The sequence below is a fragment of the Myotis davidii genome, unplaced genomic scaffold (genome assembly GCF_000327345.1).
Source record: "Myotis davidii unplaced genomic scaffold, ASM32734v1 scaffold207, whole genome shotgun sequence".
Lineage (NCBI taxonomy): Eukaryota > Metazoa > Chordata > Mammalia > Chiroptera > Vespertilionidae > Myotis > Myotis davidii.
This window is the reverse complement of record NW_006298349.1, coordinates 326,363-347,067: the sequence shown is the minus strand read 5'-3', so window position 1 is coordinate 347,067 and position 20,705 is coordinate 326,363. Positions and strand designations below refer to the sequence as shown.

General features: G+C 53.5%; 2 protein-coding genes across 3 annotated transcripts in view; one reads left to right on the top strand and one right to left on the bottom strand.

Moving 5' to 3' along the window:
* Window positions 1-4,769, top strand: part of DHRS7B (dehydrogenase/reductase (SDR family) member 7B) — a 57,131-nt gene extending 52,362 nt beyond the window's left edge. For both annotated transcript variants that reach the window (XM_006773949.2, XM_006773950.2), the window contains exons 6-7: window positions 2,803-2,955; window positions 4,364-4,769. In XM_006773949.2, the coding sequence (XP_006774012.1) occupies window positions 2,803-2,955; window positions 4,364-4,569 (359 nt within the window). In that variant the 3' untranslated portion in view covers window positions 4,570-4,769. The remainder of the gene's footprint in view (window positions 1-2,802; window positions 2,956-4,363) is intronic.
* Window positions 4,770-9,244: 4,475 nt separating this feature from the next.
* On the bottom strand, window positions 9,245-19,282 carry TMEM11 (transmembrane protein 11). Its single transcript, XM_006773948.2, has 2 exons — window positions 18,980-19,282; window positions 9,245-9,548 (listed from the first exon to the last, which is right to left on the bottom strand). Coding segments are annotated over exons 1-2 (306 nt in total). The 5' UTR covers window positions 18,982-19,282.
* Window positions 19,283-20,705: the final 1,423 nt, after the last annotated feature.

The window sequence follows — 20,705 nt, the reverse complement described above, 5'->3', positions numbered from 1 at the left end:
TGGTCTGCTGTTGGGAGTCTGTATAGTATTCTTTATTTCAGTCGGTGTATGCTTAATTTCCAGTTGGTTCTTTATCACAATATCGAGGGTTTCATTAGATTTCTCGAGGATCTCATTAAGTTTATCGTCGGCTTCTAGACAGTTCTTGAGAGACCTTAAAAGTGTGGTTCTGAAAAAAAGTAAAAATAAAAAAAAAAGTGTGGTTCTGAACTCTATATCTTCCATTGACAATTTTGTCCTGTTTCTTTGTCTCCGCATTTTGTTATGCTTTCTTGGTGCACCCCCTAGTGGTCTTTGTGCGCAGTCTTGTAGTTAAGCCTTGATTCCACATATCTTATTTTGAAATAAAAAAACAAAATGGGAACAAATACAATATTTGTATTTGCATGTGGCCCGCGGATCGTAGTTTGAAGGCCCCTGCTCTAGGCACTCGGGAGGGTTCAGTGAGATGAATTCCCGAAAGTGGAAACAGGTCAGGACCAAATAATTAAAGCTTCCAAATGATTTCCAGTGCACACTCTCACCTCCATGTGGCAGTGACTGTGCCGAAAACTTGAGATATCATCTCATTAATCTGTCTGCCATCATGTAGCACCAGCAAGCAAACTAATCTAGTTTTTTAAATTTATTTAAGAAGTATATTTTTATTGATTTCAGAAAGGAAGGAAGAGGGAGAGAGAGCTAGAAACATCAATGATGAGAATCATTGACTGGCTGCCTCCTGCACGCCCCTGACTGGGGATGGAGCCCCACCCCGGGTATGTGCCCTGACCGGGAATCGAATCCGGGACCCTTCAGTCCGCAGGCTGATTCTCTATCCACTGAGCCAAACCGGTTGGGCAGCATCTAGTTTTCTTAAGTTAAAAGATTTCAGAGGTAATTTCTGTCCTAGTAACTCCTTCCTTTGCTCCACTCTCTGGAAGTAAAGACTTATAACCGACCCCTCTGCTCTCACCACCTCCCCTGCTGGGCTGCGCCCGCCCCGCAGAGCACAGAGGCTCGCTGTCCTGCACCCAGCGCGCCGCTTGGTTCTAGTTGTCTGTCCGCAGGCAAGTTGTTTGACCCTCGTTTCCCGTCTTATAAAGCGAGACTTACAGCCGTGACGTGCCCCGCAAAGCTGTTTTGCAGGGAAACGAGACTTGGAGGTGAAAAGGCCCCTGTGAATTTCAAAGCCCTGTGTCCACACTTGCTTCTAGGGTGGTGTTGTGTCAGCGCCAGGGACAGGACAGCCATCTAAGGTTGCTCTGATGGCCCGGGGATGATTATGTACGTAAATCGCAAACGGTAAAGCACATGATAAACAGTTACTAACAGGTACGTCAGAATTAGGATATGCCATGTTCCTGGTACAAAATGATTTCCAAACTTTACTTTGATGTAATCTGAGTTTTGTTCTTCACTTGGCCTGTGACTAACGGAGGGCATAGTGGTTGGTCTGGGCACTGTGTAATGACCAGACTAAATGTGGGGGCTCGGCCCCTCAGTGAACCCCGATGAGTAGCCGTCTCCCCCACTCTGAGCCGCTGTCACGGGGACGAGGTGAGAGGAGCCACGGTGTGCTGAGCAGGTGCCTGTGGGCAGCCTCCTGGAACCACGGCTAGGGAGCGGTTCTCGCCACACCTGCCCGCCAGCTCCTCGGGCAGCCCCAGCGCCTGGCCTGCCCCGAAGAATCTGGCCCCGCGGCTGGGGGCAGGTCAGACACTTGAGTTTCTCATGGGACTCGCTGCGCCATGTCCTGGGTTTCCCCTCCCGTTTTATCGGCTGATGGATCCCCCTTTTCCTAAGGCTGGAGCGCGTGGAAGTCTGAGTTGGAGAAAACTGTTTTCAGTGGAGATGCCACGTGCTTCCCGAGACTGTCCAGCAGGGCTCCGTCCCCTTTGGAGGACCTGTCCTCAGGCTGTGAGCAGCCGGCAGAGCAGAGGGGCTCCGTGGCGGAGGTGGAGCCAGCTGGGTAGCTCTTCCAGGCGAACGCACTGCGTGGAAGCTCATCAGACAAGATACGTGGGAGAGCCGGCCGCGGCTCTCATGAGCGCGTGCCAGGTGCTCACTGGGGGCCGGCCTCCGTGACAAACCCGGGGCAGCCGTGATGGCCCCCCTGGCCCGCGCCTCGTTGGTGACTTGTGGGGAGCGGGCAGGTCTGCGTGGCCGGCATGGAAGCCGTCTGTCCAGTCTGCTGCCACCAGGTGCAAAAAGCTACTTGCAGGAATAACATGAACAGTCTGAGCTCATTCTGTAAAGAAATTACTTACATGTAAAGTCACATGTGTGTACATAGGATATAAAAAATAAGTCCCCAGAAACCATTCACATCGGCTCCCTCTGGAGAGTGGAATTGGAAGGCAGGACTTTCACTTCCCGACTTCATATCCTCTGTCCTATTGCATATTGTACCCATTAGGCGTGAAGTGGGGTTTTTCCTTTTAAAGTAGAATAATTTCTGTCTTAGAAAAGTTGCAGGAACAGAATAAGGAGCCCCCGTTGTGCCAGTTGTTAACATTTACATGTTTGCTTCATGTTCACTGTGTGCGCACACGTATGTATACATGAAGTTTATACTCTTTCTTTCCTGAACCATTTGGAGAGAGTTGGAGACAGGCTGCTCCTTTCCTCCGAAATACTTCAGGCAGAATCCTGATGGTGGGGGTGCCATCTGGTTCCCTAAGGAAGGGTATTGCTGTGACACTGCACTGTCTAAGCTTAAATCATAGGGCCAGTTTCCTAAGTAGAGAATGAACATGTGGTCTCACCCCAGGCCATGCCCCACCCCAACTCACACCCTGCCTCTGGCCACCACCTTTGCAGATGCAGCCTCCAAACATGCAACCCAGGCCTTCTGTGACTGTCTGCGCGCAGAGCTGGAGCAGCATGGGGTCTTCGTGACCGTGCTCAGCCCCGGCTACATCCGCACCAACCTCTCCCTCAACGCCATCGCCGCCGACGGCTCCAGATATGGAGGTGAGGCTCCAGCTCCTCTCCTTTTATAGAAAGCTCTTAGCTGCTGATTGTTTGCTCACTCATTTGAATGTAATTTTAAAAACGAAGACACACTGGGTGTTGGTCACATATACTGCCTACCAGGTAACCTTCTTTTACCCCGGACCACCCACTGCGCATCGGGGCAGGACTTGTCGGCTGGAGGGAGGTCCCCAAGCTGAGATGCTGCCAGTCTTCCAGCGAACCCATCTCCGTGCATTGCTTGACCCAAGAGTTCCCTACCCACCATGCTTGAGGAGTAACTGATATCAGGGCACTCAAAGCAGTGAGCTTCCGGGGTGAGGTGGGCACACCCCTCAGAACCTCCCTCTGGCTTCAGCCGAAGAGAGCCGATCTGGCCTGTCACCTCAGTGGCCCAGCTGCGGCCCAGATGCAGGCTCAGGCCAGCAGAGACCCGTGGGTTTTGCTTCTCAGGTATGCTGGCCCATGGGTGTGCTGCTGCGGGAGCCAGCTCTGCTTCCCCCAGCATGACAGGCCTGCTGGCCCTGAGTGCCCTCTGTGTGCTGCCTCCCTGGCCCTGCACGCTCCCCAGCTGGCCTGAGCCAAGACGGCCCATGCCCTGAAGGCAGTGGCTCTCACTCACGAGGCAAGACGGAGGCATAGACCCAGAGAGATCCATTTTTATATTACTTCTACTTAGAAGAATCTTTTTTAAAAACTCCCCCTGGAATTTGAAAAATAAGCTACAATCAGAAACCTCCTTTCTTCTGTGTTAACAAAAACACAGTGAGAACAGATGCTGGTAGGAAGTGCAGGTGGTTTGGACAACGTGCGAGCGGTTTCTAATGGTCTGTGATAGTGGCCTCCTCAGTGCCTGCCCTGGGTCCTACTTTTTTGGCAAAATTGTCATGATAAGGGAAGAAGGAACCAGTTACTGTTAACCAGCCTAACACCCAGGCTCCCACAGCTGTCACTAACCCTAACCCAGATTCCTTCCTGCGTGTGTGCAGTGAGCACCTGACCCTTGAGTAGTGGGAGCACATGTGGCCAGGGCCTCCCCCACTGGCTGACCTCAGCAGCCGCCCACGCTGGCTGGTGGCTCACCTTCTGGAGTCATTGGTGCTTTCGAAGGCGCAGATTCTTAAGGTCGGGAAGCCCTCGGCTGTGCTGGGCGCCTGACTGACTCCACCTGGGCTGGTCCTGAGCACTGGCGGGCGCCACCTCCGTTCCCATGTCCCGCCCACAGGCCTCTGACCCCCGCTCACACCCTGAGCCACGGAGGGGTCCCCCTGTCCTGGGTGCAGGGGAGCTAGGATGGTGGGTGCACGATGGAAAGCTGGGGAGCTGACCGCACCACGGTCTGGTCCACGCAGCTCAGCCGGGAGGGACTTGTGCTTTCAAGCTCACAGGTTTCTTTTGTCCACTTTAGTTATGGACGAGACCACCGCCCAGGGCCGAGTGCCTGCGGACGTGGCCCGAGACATCCTGGCTGCCGTGGTGAAGAAGAAGGAGGACGTGGTCCTGGCCAGCCTGGCGCCTTCGTTGGCCATTTACCTGCGAACGCTGGCCCCCGCGCTCTTCTTCCGCCTCATGGCCTCCCGGGCCCGGAAGGAGCAGAAGCCCAAGGACTCCTAGTGCCACCGCAGGGCTGTTGTCCTGGGTGCTTGTCGGGGTGGAGGCCCGAGGCACTTCCCCTGCAGAGCCCTGGCCGGCCTGCGGGGCGAGACCGGAGCACAGCGGCAACAGGCCTCCCGCCACGAGGCCGGCCCTGAGGAGTAAGGAGCTGGGTTTTAATGCTGAGAACATGAAATAAACACCAATGGATGGACACATGAGCCATGTCCTTGAGGACTAGATAACTGTGCCTCCTTCAGATCCCAGCTTCCGCCGGCTCCCAGAACGGGTTTCCATCTGGAAACCAGCAGACATCCTGACGGCGCCTTGGCCTCGCTGTCCACGTCTGACTCACCCAAGACCACTCTCCTAAAGGCTTGGCCCCAAGGGAGAAGCCTGTGTGCACCCCAGGCCCTGCAGTGTCCCCTTCAGCCCAGCGGGGGGCTAATGTGACCATCACTGACCTCCCAGTGCCACCAGTTCTAGGACCAGAAAAGGGTTCCCATTTCCCTACTGACCACACCCCCCCCACCCCACCCACCCCCCAGCCCTGCAGGACCAGGCACCACTCCCAGAGGAGACGCACTAAGGAGACCGCGTCTATGGGAAAAGGACACATGGTCCATGTGTCCTCTGGTGTGAGGCTCAGAATCCGGTCGGGGGCGGGGACTCTTTTTAAAAAAATATTTTTGATTTCAGAGAGAAAGGGGGAAGGAGAGAGATAGAAACACCAATGATGGGAGAGAATTATTGATCGGGCTACGTCCTGCACTTTCCCCACTGGGGATGGAGCCCGCAACCCAGGCATATGCCCTGACGGATTGAACTGTGGTCTCCTGGTTCACAGGTCGACGCTCAGCCTCTGAGCCATGTGGCCGGGCTGGGGGCTCTCTGCAGCAGCGTCTGCTCCCTGATGGAAGCAGCCACTTCTTGGCTGTGAAGGTTGAGAGTAGCCAGAGAGGGTGCCTGTGGCAGACTTACTAACACTCCTCGGTTGAGGTTCCTTCGGTCAGCTTCACACCTCAGTTCAGAACGAAACTTCCCCCTATTGGAGCTGACAGTGGAAATGGGGATCCACTGTATAGGCTTCCCCGCCTTGGAGTAAGTCCCTCGCATGTCACACTGTGTCCTGCCCTCCGTCCTAACTGGACTATGGAGCTTGCCATTTCAGCCACTCCCCAAATGACAACCTGAGCAGCCTGTGAGTCGGTGTTCAAGGCTCGCAAGTTTCCTGAAAGTTGGAGGATGAGAAGTGGGTTGGATGGGCTGACCTACCCCAGGGCCCACGTGCCCACACATCCATCCCAGGACCCGTGGCTGGAATGTGACACACGGCTTTTCACTTTCCTCAGAAACCAGCTCCCTCCCTCCTGGTGTTGGGAAAGGCTCCTTCCATACGAGGACTGCCTGGCTGGTCAGACATGCCAACGCCAGCATCCCTCGGAGGCAGCCAGGAAGCTGTCTCTGTAGATGGGATGAGAACAGCTCTCCCTGGACACTGCTTGGCTGGTACTTTCTAAAGGGCCCTGTCTGGGTGCTGTCCTTTCCTCTCCATTAAGTAAATGGCCAGCAGCTGGGGCCGATGGGGTGCACTGCCCTCCAGGCGGCAGCCACAGTGGTGGCTGTGTGTGGAGGTGAGTGGTTTGGGAGCAGCTGCAACAGTGGCCTCAGGTGTAGGCTGGGAAGCAGCTTGGAGCAGACAAAAAGGGTCTCAACCGATATATGACACGTGAATCACATTGAATATCACTGAGTGTTTACTTGTCTAATGTTCTATGGTTTTTAAAATATATTTTTATTGATTTCAGAGAGGGGGGGGAGAGAAACATCAAAGAGTCATTGATCAGCTGCCTTCTGCACCCCTCACACTGGGGATGGAACCTGCAACCCGCGTATGTGCTCTGACTGGGGAATCAAACCTCCTGGCTCATAGGTCGATGCTCAACACTGAGCCCCATGGGCTGAGCTGCCTAACATTTTTTTTTACATACGCAGCTCACTGTCTAAGGCTTATTATAGAAACTTTGTATTCTACCGTATAAATAGAAAGTGATAGAATACAAACAAATCCATTAAAACTAGCTAGGTCCACTGTCTGCCTGGCTCTCGGGCCGGCAGGGTCTGAGGTACCACAGGTGTGCTCGCACCACAGATGCTCTGCCCTCAGCAACCAGGAAGCGGACTAAGGGGCCAGTGGCTCAGGGCTCTCTGATGCCCAGGCTGCACCTAAGCCCTCCTGGGTGCCGCTCCCTGGAGAGCAGGTTTGGTAAAGGTGGGGCCTGTGGAGCTGTGACGTGGATGGCAGTGCGCACCTGTCTGAGGGTGAGTGCGCCCCGCACAGGAGCATCCCAAAGAGGGGAGCTGGGCCGGGCCTGGCCTTCGGCTCAAACCCATGTCTGAGTGTCTGCCCCCAGGGGGAGCGGTGTCCAGTTCCTCTCTTTCGTCCTTGAAGTTGGTTTTCCCATCTTTTATTCTTGCTTCTGATGGGTAGGTTGGAAAGGCACATTCTTAGTTCTGCCTTCAGATAAAGTTCAGAGACACTTTCCACTTTACAAGCTTCCTGTTGTTTCACTGTCCTATGCTTTATGCCGAAATCAGAGTCTGAAAAACAAAACCGAGTTTTTCCCGACAGCTGTGCACACCTGTGCCGAGGGACAGCGCTCGTGCGAGGGGTAGAGGGCGCAGCTGCCGGACACTCGGCCTGGCTCCCAGCAGCACTGAGCAGAGAGCTTCCCTTCTCCCCCTCAGGGACTGACAGCTGCCGAACCAGATGTGCACACTGCTCTGGAGGGAGCTGACAGACGGGACCAAGGAGAGAGACTGTCCAAGTTTGCTCTTCTCTGAAATTGGAGGGAGGCAGGTAGTTAAAACCAGACTCGGGTACTAGGTCAACGGCATGACCCAGTCACAAGCACACACATGGGGCTCATGCCTGTGGACTCAGCAGAGGAGGCCCACCTCACCTGGCCTCTGCTTCCTCCCAGGTGGCAGCTATCTCGTTTCTTCAAGAGCGCTGTGGCCTGGTAACGTGAGCATGACCCGTGTCTATGTGGAAGGTGGCAGAATAGGTACGTCAGGCACCAGCAGAGGGCCGGACGCCCAATGTGGGAGGTGGCTCTACGGCTCCTTCCCTGCCTGGGGCACCGCTCAGCTAGAGTCTGTGCTCACTCCGGCATGGACACAGTTAAGGTGGCATTTCAGAACCGGGGCTGGTCCACCCGACAGCAATCACTTTGTGCCGTGCACCTGGCCTCCGTTTCTGGAGAGGCCTGCTGCTGAGCAGGCCTGGGATGGCACTGCTTGTCTGTGTCTATCTGCCTCCCCCATGAAACCTGATTTGCAGGCAGGGCATGGGGATCCCTGTCCAAATCTGGGCTATTACACCACCTACCCTTCCCGCCCAGCAGGCTCAGGGGCCAGCAGTCAGGCAGCCCAGTCGTGGGCATCGCACAGTTGGGCTGAGGTCTGTCTGGGATCACTGCCAGTTTGCCAGGTTCCAGTGACCAGATCACCATGGAAACAGTGTTTACCCAACGCGGTTTCTGGCCCCTGGCACTCAACCGAGTGATTAGCATCTCCAGGGCCCTTAGAGTTCAAGCAGTCTCTCCAGCTGGTGGCCATGGGCTCCTTGTTTTGTTTTTTAATTTCTGTGAGTTTATCTGAACCAGGCTGCCCAGGACCAAGACCTCAAGGGCTTGCCCCACCATGGGTCCCTTTCACCTTTAAAGCTCTGGGTCTAGAAAAAATGTCCATCACCCGAGGCCTTCGTACAGATCGGCATTGCTCTCCAGGATGACCTTGCGGATGGGCCCTGACCCTTCCGTAGCTCAAGAATGGCTGAGAGCAGGTCTTGGGAAAGCTGCCGTTAAGGCAGGGGCCCAACTTCTTCGTGGAGGGGTAAGTCCATTTGCGCAAAGGCTTAGAGGGAAGGTGGTGCCCACAGGCCTTTCGGTGTGCAAGCAGCACTGGTCTCGGCGCCTGCGGAACAGGCCTGCTCAGGGCACGTGAGGAACAGCTCCAGTGCTTTAAACAGGTGCAGACGTGAGCTTCTTGTGTCCTAAATCCAAACCTGGGCCAGACGTCAGACCCCAGTTGTGCACATGCACCAGAGGCCTGGCGACCTCCAGGCCTGTCACCCTCCCCTGCCCCGTCCCTGCACGGCGCTGAGCAGTGCTAGCCTGGGAAGCAGGGCCAGGTGAGACAGGAGATGTCTCTGGGTGGGTCTAAGCCTGCCCTGTTCAGGGCCTGCTCTACTCACGTGCTGACACCGGCTGCAGCCAGACGCAGGGCGGCCTCTGGTGCCACCCACGGGCCAACTGCAGCAGCTACTGGCACAGTCATGAAAAGCAAAGACACCTGGAGTTGAAATTCTCATCATTTTAATGGTCAATTGCTTCTGGTTGGCTCTGGAAGGTAGTTAAACAATAAACTTCAAGACCCCACCCCAGCACACTCACCCCCCTCAGCTCCCATCAACATTCCATGCCCAGTCAGAATCCCATGGCCTCAGACTCCCTGGGGGTTGCAGAAATCCACAGCTTAGTGTGGCGAGTTGAAAAAACCCTTGGTACATTTGTGATCTGTGTTATTTTTAAAAAATAACAACTATTAAACCAAACACCTTCCCGGGCTCCGTTGCCTCATGGAGCAAAAAAAGTTCCTGTGCGACCTGCAGACTCTGCTGTCTCCTGTGGGCTTAGAGGGTGCAGCAGGCCAGGCTCAGCACGCCCGCGGGCAGGGAGATGTAGTGGGAGTAATCTAGGGGCAGTGCCAGTGGGGTGAAGAGGCAAGCGGTGCCCGCCAGCACGGTGGTCTTGTGCAGACAGTTGCCCACGGTGATCCAGCGCGCGGTCTCATCGCCGATGCGGGTGGGCTCGATCACAATGTACTTGTACTGGGCTTCCAGGGCCTGCTCCAGCTCATACTCAAACTGGTCTTGCGCGTTCTCCCCATTGTAGATCTCATGCACAATGTAACAGTCTGTGGCCGACAAGCTCACCCTTAGGAGGGAGGGGCAAGAAAAAGACAAGAGTTAGCTGGGAGCACTTACTAGGTTTCTTTGCTGAGACACTGAGGGAGTCTGGCCTCAGCTCAGCCGAGAGCCTGCGCTCTTGAAAACACCACGTCTCACTTAAGTTTCTATCACCCTTAGAACCCAATACTCAGGATCATCAGTGAAGAACTGTTTTTCTGAAAGAAACTAACGGACTATGAAAAGGTGGAGGAGTACCCTAATCTCTAAAATGACAACCTGCAGTATACACTGCGCCAGGCAGGTGGTCTGCTGCAGGGACGGACAGGTCTGAGTTAGCTGAACTCCCAGGAAACAAGGATGAGGTCAGCCCCAAATCGCATTATCACCCCTGACGCAGAAGCTCAGGTCAGCAGGGTGAAGTCAGCGCAACTGCAGGGCCTGAGGCAGAGACCACCCAACACCCTGCCCCTGCATGGCTCAAAACCAGTCCCCTCTGGCCTGCAGGCACTTCTGCCCTGGGCGACTGAGAACCAAACTCCTCTGACCCTTGTGGAAGGGCACGCTGCACGAAGTCCCCTGGCCCTCCCCAGGCCAGCACCCCAAGCACCCCAAGCACCCCAGCACACTGCTTAGCGAGCAAGCCCTTTATTTAATCAGAAAAAGAGACATCTCAAGAACAGCAATGACCGACACTTGGTGGACCTGGGAGCACACGCTGACCTGTAAGCCCAGGACTGGATTTAGTCTCACAAAGACCCACGCCCAGGGGCTGAGCTGATCGGACCCCCCTCTTGCGCCCCCCCCCCCAGGGATGGGTAACAGGATCCTCAAAGTGGAGCCTTGCACATCAAGGCCAAACAGCAGCAGGGAGGCAGTTTCCAGATTCTCAGCCTGAGGCCTCCCTAATGCAGACTTCCCACCCAGAGCACTCTTCCCACACCCGACGGCAAACCTCATTGCAAACCTGTACACACCTGTCATTTTCGTTTGGCTTGTTGCAGCCTGTCCTGATCTTTCTGAATCTCCAGCACAGCTACTCTTCTCCTAGCTCTGTGTTATCTGTTCATCTGATCAGAAGCCTTCTTTAGCCCAGCCTCTGACAGGACACTGCCACACACAGCTCTTGAGGCCGGATCAAGCTGCTTAATCCCTATGACCACCAAGCTGTGCAGAGCCTCAGTGAAAAGCAGCCCTTTGCCCTGGCCAGTCGGTTGGGTATCGTCCCAGGCACCGAAGGGCTGCTGGTTCTATTCCCAGTCAGGGCACATGCCTGGGTTTTTGGGCTCCATCCCTGGTGGGTTGTGTGCAGGAGGCAGCTTATCAATGTTTTACTCTCACATAAATGTTTCTCTCCCTCTCTCTCTAAAAATCAATAAAAATCGTAAAACAACAGCCCAGCTGGTTTGGCTCAGGGGTTAGAAGTGTCGGCCCACAGACCCGGGTTTGATTCTGGTCATGTACCTCAGTTGCAGGTTTGATCCCCGGCCCCGGTTGGGGCATGTGCAGGAGGCAACCAATCGATGTATCTCTCTCACATCAACGTTTCCCTCTCTCTGTACCCCCCAAACCCCGACTGCTCCACTCTATAAAAAAAGAAAAAAAGCCCTGACTGGCTCGGTGGATAGAGCGTCGGCCTGCGGACTCAAGGGTCCCGGGTTCAATTCCAGTAAGGGGCATGTACCTTGGTTGCGGGCACATACCAAGTGGGGAGTGTGCAGGAGGCAGCTGATCAATGTTTCTCTCTCATCGATGTTTCTAACTCTCTATCCCTCTCCCTTCCTCTCTGTAAAAAAAATAAATAAAATATATATATTTTTTAAAAAGAAAAGAAAAAAAATTCAATGGGAAAATTATCCTCGGGTGAGGATAAACAACAATAAAATAGTAATAAGTCAATAATCATCGCCCAGACCTGAGTGCAGCAGGAAGGGCGTCCCAGGCCCCTTCTAAGATGAAAGCAACTCCATGGCAGGGCGGGTGGGGACGGGACTGCTGGGCAGACGCTAAGGAACAAGGACGAGAGCGGAGAGCGAGACTATCAGGGATTCACAGGCGTGACCCGCAGAGGCAGGTTCTGGCTCTGGCTGATGTCTCGCTCTCCTGTGGTCACGTCAGAAATGAGGAGTCACTGGGGCTGGGCTGGCAGTGCCACCAAGGGCAGTGGGAGGAGCTCCGCTGAGAGGGCCCTGCATGCCTGGGGCTCAGGCCGAGGGAGCTCTGATCTGCGTTCAGCGAGGCTCCGGGAAGCCTCCGTAGTGAGGTCAGCAGCCTCATGAAACTGGGCACTGGGAGCAGTCCCTCCCGGCGTCGGACCGGCCTCCTACACATGGGACGCTGTCACAGCGCCTGCTGCATGTGCCCGTGGCCAGGGCTGCCTTCCCGGGGCGGTGACGAACGTTTCTGTAAGAACCCACCAGAAGTTTATGAGACGGGAAATGTTGGGTTTTCCCTGGGAAGGCCTTTATGGAGTTTTTCCATTTGATTTTAATTCAGAGAGATAAACAAGAGGCCATTTCAATTATTACTCCCAGGCAGGGTTCAGCACTGAAGGTGGCAAAGAAGAAACCCTACGCGGACCACCTGGAACAGGCTACCTGTCCCGTCACCCGGGGGCAGAGGAGACTGGTTTCCAGGCGATCACCCTGGCCCAGGGGGTTCCTTTGTGTTCTCAAGTTCATTAGCCAAGAAAGGCAGAGGGAGAGACAAGAACAAGGGAATGGGGGGTCGGGGGGAGACGGTGGCCAACTCATTCATGAAGAGGCAATACTTCAAAGTCAGCTGTGTGTCCGGCTAACTACCACGGTGAGGCCGGGACAGAGGCTGCTGCGGGCATCCGAGGCGAGCTTTCTGGCCACGGAGTCCTCTGGGACACTCAAAGCAAAATGCAGGTGTCAAGGTTGAGATTACAGAGTGTTCTTGACAAACCCCGAAGCTACCTTAGTCACGTAGTGCCCTTCTGTACCCAGCAGATTATAGCCATTCTGTTAGGAAAAATACTATTGGACTTAAAAGAAAGTGCTAGTTGGAACCACAGCACCTGGATACCCTACTTCATTTGGAAACACATAGTGGACAGATCCCACCCCACCCCATGCTAACCGAGCCCTCCCCAGTTCCTTCCCCGCTGCCCTGGCCTCTGTAAGCCCCGCCTTCCCAGCCATCCGAGTGGGCTCTCTCGGGTTCCTCAGGTAGGAGTGGGAGGCTAGGCCCTTCCGTCATTGTCAACACAGATGACTGTGTCCCTTGGTCCCACAGAGCCTAGAGGATGTGAGTTCGCCCACTGTCAGCCCAACAGCACAGGAGCGACGGCAAGCACACAGGCCTTCAGCTGCGGGCATTCCCGAACACCATGGCTCTGAGGAGCATGCGTGGGCACAGTGCACTCAGCTCGTGCACACAGCCTGTCAAAGCGTCTGCACTCCTACCGTCATCGCAAACCGACTCTCCACAGTGTGCAGACAAGAGCGCAACCACACTGAAGTAACCTCCCGGCACCTTCACACCAGGCAGGCCCGAGGCCAGCCCAGCGGCCGGTGCCCACACACGGCCAGAGCCGCCACCCCCAGTGCAGCGAGGGATGTGTCCACTGGAAAGCATGGAATCTGGAGCCCAGAGAAGATTCCTAGGACCCCTATGTACAAAAAGGAAACAGCACGGCTCAAAACAAACCTGCACAGACAACCAGGAGGCCCCTTTTGCCAGAGGCCAGCCACCAAGCAGTCAGCACCTGCCCCTCCACCTGAGTTGTGGCAGTTGGGACACCATCAGACCCTGCAAATGTAGGTTTTAAAAACTTCCCCAATCACCAGATTCCATTCTGCATGGCGGGCACTTCAGAAACCTGGTGGCGAAGGATGCCCAGGAAAGTCATGTCTACAACAGCCCAGCTACCCAGCATCCCTGCCACCCACACTCACACACACCTACACACAACCACACAACAGCCCAGCTACCCAGCGCCCCTGCCACCCACACCCACACCCACAAACAGCCCAGCTACCCAGCGTCCCTGCCACCCACACCCACCTACACACACACACCCAAACAACAGCCCAGCTACCCAGCGCCCCTGCCACCCACACCCACACACACAGCTTGGTTGTTTCTGGGTCAAATGTAACCCAACCAGGAAAGCATCCAATCAGAAGGTTGCCTTGAACCAGTTCAGCCAACCCCCATGAACCTAGCCCACGAGAGAAGATTGCAGAAAAGCTCATGTGATCCAGGCTTCCTAAGAGACTGTATTTTAGCTTTTTACTGCAGTTGTGAAATTACCAGTAAGAGAGCATGATAAAGTGTTCTAAAAAAAAGAGAGCAAGCACTGAGAATGTAAAAATCTCTAAGAAAGGAAGTTAAGTGTCAGTTACACAGCAGTGTTTATGGTATACTGCCTTTAGTGAATTTTTTAAACGGTATACATTTGCTTTTTTATGCACAGGACCCTCCTGGACAGATAAACAAAGACCTGAGGACTATGTCACTGGGGAGGGGACTCCCGGAAGCGCTTCAGGCAATACTTACAGAGCAGGGCTGCTCTCCCAGACACCTCTCCCAGGCTGGCCTCACTGCCTGGCCAACAGCCGGGGGAGCCACTCCCACCTATCGAGCTCGAGCGGCAGCTGCAGACACTACACCAGGACAGGCTCTTGAACCTGCTCCTCCTCCACCTTCAACTGGTCAGCCGAGACCTGAGACGCTCCTTCCTCCTCGGAACCGGCTCCCGCTCGGGCAGTGCTGGGAAACACTCATCAGAGGGGCCCACAAACCCGCCCTCCCAGGACAAGGCGCCGCGAGGAGGATCAGCCACGAGGACTGCAAGACAGACTCCGCTTCCCCTGGGATCTGGGCCCCTCCTGGTCCCCTGACCCACTGCAAGGACGATTTCAAAGGCATCTGGGATTGCAGAAGTAGTCACCAATATGGGATCCCCAAATCTAGCTGCACAGGATGCTCAGAGCAGCACTGATTGGCCCCCATCAATGTGCCGTCCTCCAGACGAAGGTGGAGGAGTTCTGGCTGCACACTGGCAGCGCACCCCTCAGGTGAGGCGGAGGCAGAGGCATTTCACACTCAATCCTAAAGCACAGACTAAAGGGTTTCTGTGTGCTGACTGCGAAGAGAAGCAAGCAGAGGACAGACAACTCAGGAGGGCAAGGTGCCTCTGCCTCGGGGAAGACACATGGGCCAGGGTGATGCTAGTTTTCTATTTCTTAAGCTTAGTGGTGAGTACACAGGTTTATTAATTTTTAAAAATATGGTAAAATACACACACAAAAAAGTACTATCTTAACCACTTTTAATGTGCTCAGTATTGGTAAGTACATTCATATTGTCGTGCAACCTGCCTCCAGAACCTTTTCATTCTGCAAAACTGAAACTCTGTCCCCATCAAACAACTCCCGCCCACCCCGCCGTTCCACTTCTGTCTTTATGAACGTGAGTGACTGTTCTAGGCACCGTGTGTAAGTGGAATCATAGGGTTTGTCCTCTTGTGACTGGCTTACTTCACTTGGCACAATGTTTTCAAGGTTCATCTGTTATACAGCACGTGTCAGAACTTCCTTCCTTTAAGTGTGAATAATATTCCAATGTATGTATAAACCACATTTTGTTTCTCTCTCCATCCATCAATGGACACTTTTAAGTTATTTCCACCTTCCAGCTATCTATCCTATATAATAAAAGGGTAATATGCAAATTGACCCTAATGGCAGAACCACCAAGAAGCTGCCAGAGGGATGTCTGACTTCAAGCTTAGGCCCAATCTCCCAGAGAGTGGGCCTAAGCCACAGTCAGATATCCCCCATAGGGTCTCAGACTGTGAGAGGGTGCAGGCTGGGCTGAGGGATGCCCATGCGCCCCCCCCGCCCCAAGTGCACGAATGTTCGTGCACCGGGCCTCTAGTATATATATATATAAAAGCCTAAGTGACCGTTACAACTGGTCGACCTGACTGGTTGACCCGTTGCTATGATGACGCACTGACCACCAGGGGGCAGACGCTCAACACAGGAGCTGCCCATGGGGGTCAGTGCGCTCCCATAACTAACCTCCCGTGGTGGGCCAACCTCCCACAGTCCTTTCCCATGGCAGGCTGGTCCTGATTGGCCATGATTGCCAGCCCGGCTGAGGGACCCCACCCGTGCACAAATTTGTGCACTGGGGCTCTAGTTGTGAATAATGCTGTGAACATGGATGTAAAAATATGTTTTGAGTCTCTGCTTTCAATCTCTTTGGATATATACCTAGAAATGGAATTGTTAGGTGGTAGTGCTATTTTCCCTTTTCTGGGGAACTGCCATCCTGCTCTCCACAGCGCCGCACCACATGACATTCTCAGCACCAGTGCAGGAGGGTCCCACCTCCCACAGCCTCACCCACACGGTTGTGTTTCCCAGTAGCCATCCTGATGGTGTGAGATGGGAGCTCATTGTGGATCTGATTTGTACTTTTTAAGATAATGGCTTTATTGAGACAAAATGCACACACCTTGGGATTCACCCACTTGAGTGTACAATTCAACGGCTCAGCACTTTCACCCAGTTGTGCAACGACCACAATCAATTTTAGGACATTTCATCACCCTGAAGAGCCCTGTCAATCCCCATTCCCCACCTCCCCAGCCCCTGGCAACATCTATCTACTGCTTGACTCTGTGGGCTGCCTAGTCTGGGCCCTCCATGTACCTGCACTCATCCATGCACTGCTTTTGTGACCAGCTTCTATCATTTAGCATAACAGTTTCAAGGATCATACATATGGTAGCTAGTTTCAGACTTGTCAGAAATATACTTCTGATGTGTTTAATATAATTTTTAAAAATTCAAGAAAAATTATATGGGAGGGGCCATCAAAGGTGCTATACACAAAAATGGTCAATAATGGTTTTGTTTAAATAGTGACCTAGCAGGTGATTCTTAATTTTTTCCTCATACTTAGAATTCTGTATTAAAAAATATAAATATGTGCTTCTTTTATAATGGGAACATTATAAAAATTTTCAGGGAGAAATATTGTTCAACAGCCCTTATATCCTTGGGGTGAAGACACCAGAGAGCCACGGGGCCCCCAAAACCCAGGGAACAGGAGCAGCACTCCGCTCGGGCAGCGAGTGCCTGCGAGAAACCTGCGTGGGGAGCAGCCCCAGCCCGGTGAGCCGAGCGCAGCTTCCAGCTGAGGTGCATGTGGGCCTCACTCCCCAGTCCTCAGCGCAGAGGAGGAGATCCCAGCTCCGTTCACGCAAGTAAGCACTGCCTGGTGCCCTTTCCTAGAACCAGAGCCAAATGTCACCAGGGTGGAGCACTTGCTTTCGGCCCATTTCCTCTGGGCCCCGGCTCACAGGCAGGACTGAGGTGTGAGCTCTCCTCCGAACTACAAAAGGCTGTTGATTCTGGTCCCTGAAAGCAGAGGAAGTATTTTCACCCCAGGATCCCAGCACTGGGCCTGAATGTGACAGGCATTAGCAGAAGTACGCTTGAAATGAGTGACGGGAGAAAAACTAGTCATTAAGACAACGGGCGGCTGAAAATTAAACCAGGTCCATGTGTCATGTTGCTTCCTAAATAAGAAGCACATGGTCGCCCTGACCCATGTGGCTCAGTGGATAGAGCATCGGCCTGCGGACTCAAGAGTCCCAGGTTCGATTCTGGTCAAGGGCATGTACCTTGGCTGCGGGCACATCCCCAGTGGGGAGTGTGCAGGAGGCAGCTGATTGATGTTCCTAACTCTCTATCTCTCTCCCTTCCTCTCTGTAAAAAAATCAGTAAAATATATTAAAAAAAAAAAGCAGCACATGGTCACTCGGTCACCCACGATACTGAGGTGCTGGATTCTAGCTCTCCCCCCAAGTCTAGGAAAACCCACTGCTGGCTAACCAAAAACTGCTTCCTCCATCCAGAGCCAAAGAAAGCAGTAAAATTCTATGCTTGGATTTAAGGGCCAGATAGGACAAAAAGGCACAGGCATGCAGCCCCAATATGGAGGACAGTTCCAAACAGGTCAAGGAACTTCCTCTCACAGGGCACCTGGCACCTGCATCTCCACGTGCAAGAGAACACCTTCCTCCTCTGTGCTCCGGTAACTGAGCAGCTCTCTGCTGAGAACAAGAACACAGCGCATCCAGCGTGGAATCGAGAGGCCTGCATTCAGGTTCCCTCTCAGTCGCTCCCTGGCTTTGTGTCCAAGGGCAAACCCCCTGGCTACTCTGAGCCAGCTTTGCGGTGTCAAGTGGGCAAAGGCCTGGCTCTCCCAAGCTGCTGCAGCGGAGGGGAGGGGCTGGGTGACCACTGCGAAGCACCGCCCAGTGTTTACATGAAGTAAAATTAAAGCGCTGTTCCTCAGACACACGAGCCACACTTCAAACGCTTTAAAGTCACGAGTGGCTATGGCTACCCTAACGAACAGCCCTGAGTAAGGAACTGTGAGGACTACTAAGTGGTTCCGGGCTTTCCCAAGAACTCTGGGGCCCGTATGGTTGCCGCTGGCACCAGGGACAGAACACTGGGGCAGCTGGAGGGTTCTGTGTGCTCCCTCTGTGGAGTCCTTCCCCTTCCTTCCCACTATCCTCACTCACTGAGGTGCATGCAGAAGCCCATACACGCACGCGCGCGCACACGTACACACACGCATGCAGATGCACACACACGCATGCATGCACGCACACAGAGGCTTGGGGCAAAGAAGCCAAACTCAGCCTTCTTTTTATCTCCCTGGACATAAGATCATTCCTCTTCTTCAGAAAGTTGGGCCTGAACTGGAATGCAGCCTAACAAGTTACTACAGCTGGAATTCCAGGTTGCTCAAATGAATCAAGGGAAACAAATTTATGCCTAAGAGGATGCACCCCAGCAGACCCCAACCCACAATGCCCAACTTCTGGGATCAGAATGTGTGGCCAGCTGGACCGGACCCACCACCCTCCTGGTTGCGCATGTATAGACCTGGGTGCGGAGGCTGTGAGCACAGCTCATCTGGACCAGGAGGAAACAAACATTTCAACCACACAGCAGAGCCATATGGGAGTCTTTCAGGAGAAATAAAACACAAACCCCTAAGGTTCTTCATCGCTAAAAGGAAAGGATCAGGTCAGAATGAGGGGAGTGCACCACCTGCCACGGGGCACCTGGGCCTTCCGTGCAGCTGGACTGGGAACTGAACCCTCCACAGCCCTCCAGAGGCACATGGTCTGAGTCACAGGTTAAAGCAGAGCTGTCCAAAGATCAAGTACCAAGGAACAGAGCGTGAAAGACATGCAAGGAATCCCCGCACGGGCTGCCTGAAAACGCTGCACAACCAGGGGAGGGCCAGGATGCAGAGAGTGATTCACCCTAAAACCCGAGCATTTAGTCCAGCGTGCCTGGCCCTCGGAACACCCCAGGCCTGCAAACAGCGCTGCTGCCTCAAATCATGATCGGAATCAGATAAATGCAGGAACTGAGAGCATATGGCTGTACTCACATTCCAGCAAGCACGGAGAACTCAGGTGCGCAGGGCCCCGAGAGAATGAAGACAAGGAGCCCAAGGGGACAGGCGGGGCGTCTGTGAGCTGATCCGGGCTGGCACCCAAGTGGCAGAACACACAGGTACCTGCACTGTGCCTTCCTAGGTGGGCAAGTGTGTCTCAAAGACGTCGACAGGCCAAATGGCAGTCTGTGTCGTGTGCTCGCTGCCAGTGTGCTGAATTTTGGACAAGAATTCGGGTTACAGCTCAGAGTCTGATGTTCTTCATTACAAACATTGTTGATTTCCTAGATTTAATGGAGTGGAGAGAAAAATCAACATGCAAGCAGCTTTCATTTTGCTATTTCCACCCTCTCCTAGTTCAGTCTAGACCAGCAGGGTCCTGTCGCTAGGACTGCCTGCACTGAAGCCCATGTTCTGTATCTCTACCCACGACAGTCACAGCCACGGGTGGCTACCAGCACCTGAAATGTGACTAGTGTGACTGAGCTGAATTTTTCATTTTACTTAATTTTAATTAATTTAAATGTAACTATCACATGTGACTAGTGACTACTGAAGTAACAGTTCTAGACTCAAGAACCAGGTGAAGCAAGAACCCATATACTGTGTATTCTAAACTCGACCATCATAGCACACAGCTGGTAACAGAAATTCCCATGGACAACCTGGCACTGGAGCCTTTATGTGCCAGGCCTGCTGTGGAGTCTGCAGCCACTGGCAATTCCGGAAAGTCTCCCAAAGTATTGCTCTGCTCAGCCCGTGCACCAAGCAAGACCGTTTCCTTCAGGTTCAGCATAAAGCAGATGCCAACCAGGTTTGTGCAGCAACTCAGGGAAGTGGTCTTACAATGTGGAGCTGAGATTTGAGTCAGCACAGATGTGACATGGAGCAACGTCATTTAAGAGAGCAGTAAACAGCCACATTTCAGTTTTAAGAGCCAATAATACACGTGGGCCTCATAATCTATGGTGCCTGCCAATCCATTAATACAGCCTGCCCCACCCAGTCTGCCCACCCACAGCGCAGGAATGGAGGGATGCCCAGGAGTCAGCTAGCTGGCAGGGGCGAGAGCGTGTGGGAAGATTATGTTTCCATTCCTTGCTCACATGGGACACAAAGGGAAACCAGGTCCCCAGCTAGGGCCTCACAGCCAAGGCAAATGAAGTCCTCATGTCCTCCCACCCCCGCAGCACCTGGAAGGCAACGGCAAACAGAAGGGCCCCCTTCAATAGTGCATTATGCAGGAGAGCTGGTGTCACCCAACCACCAAACCAGATGCCACTGCTGGCTAACACATCTGCAGGTGTGAGCGGGCCTCCGGTCCAGGCCAAAGGCTGCAACCTGACACCTAAGGAGACCAGGCAGGTAACAGCCATGAGTCAAAGCGCCAGGTGAGGGGTGATGGATGAACCAGAAAGCACTGGACCTGACCAAGAGTCGGCCACCACGCAGCTTTTCAAGGGGAGGGTGTGTGTGTGTGTGTGTGTGTGTGTGTGTATGAAATCCCTCAATTTAAAAGTGCTGGCAACTAATTAAATTCTCTTAAAAAGGAGGCCCTATAATCAAGGAATGGATTAATGATTGTCTCAAACCAAGGAGAAAAAAACCCCAATATCTCATTTATTTTCTTTTAATTTTTTTTTAATTGGTTTCAGGGAGAGGGAGAGTTAGAAACATCCAAGAGGAGAGAACCACTGTTCGGCCGCCTCCTGCGAGCCTC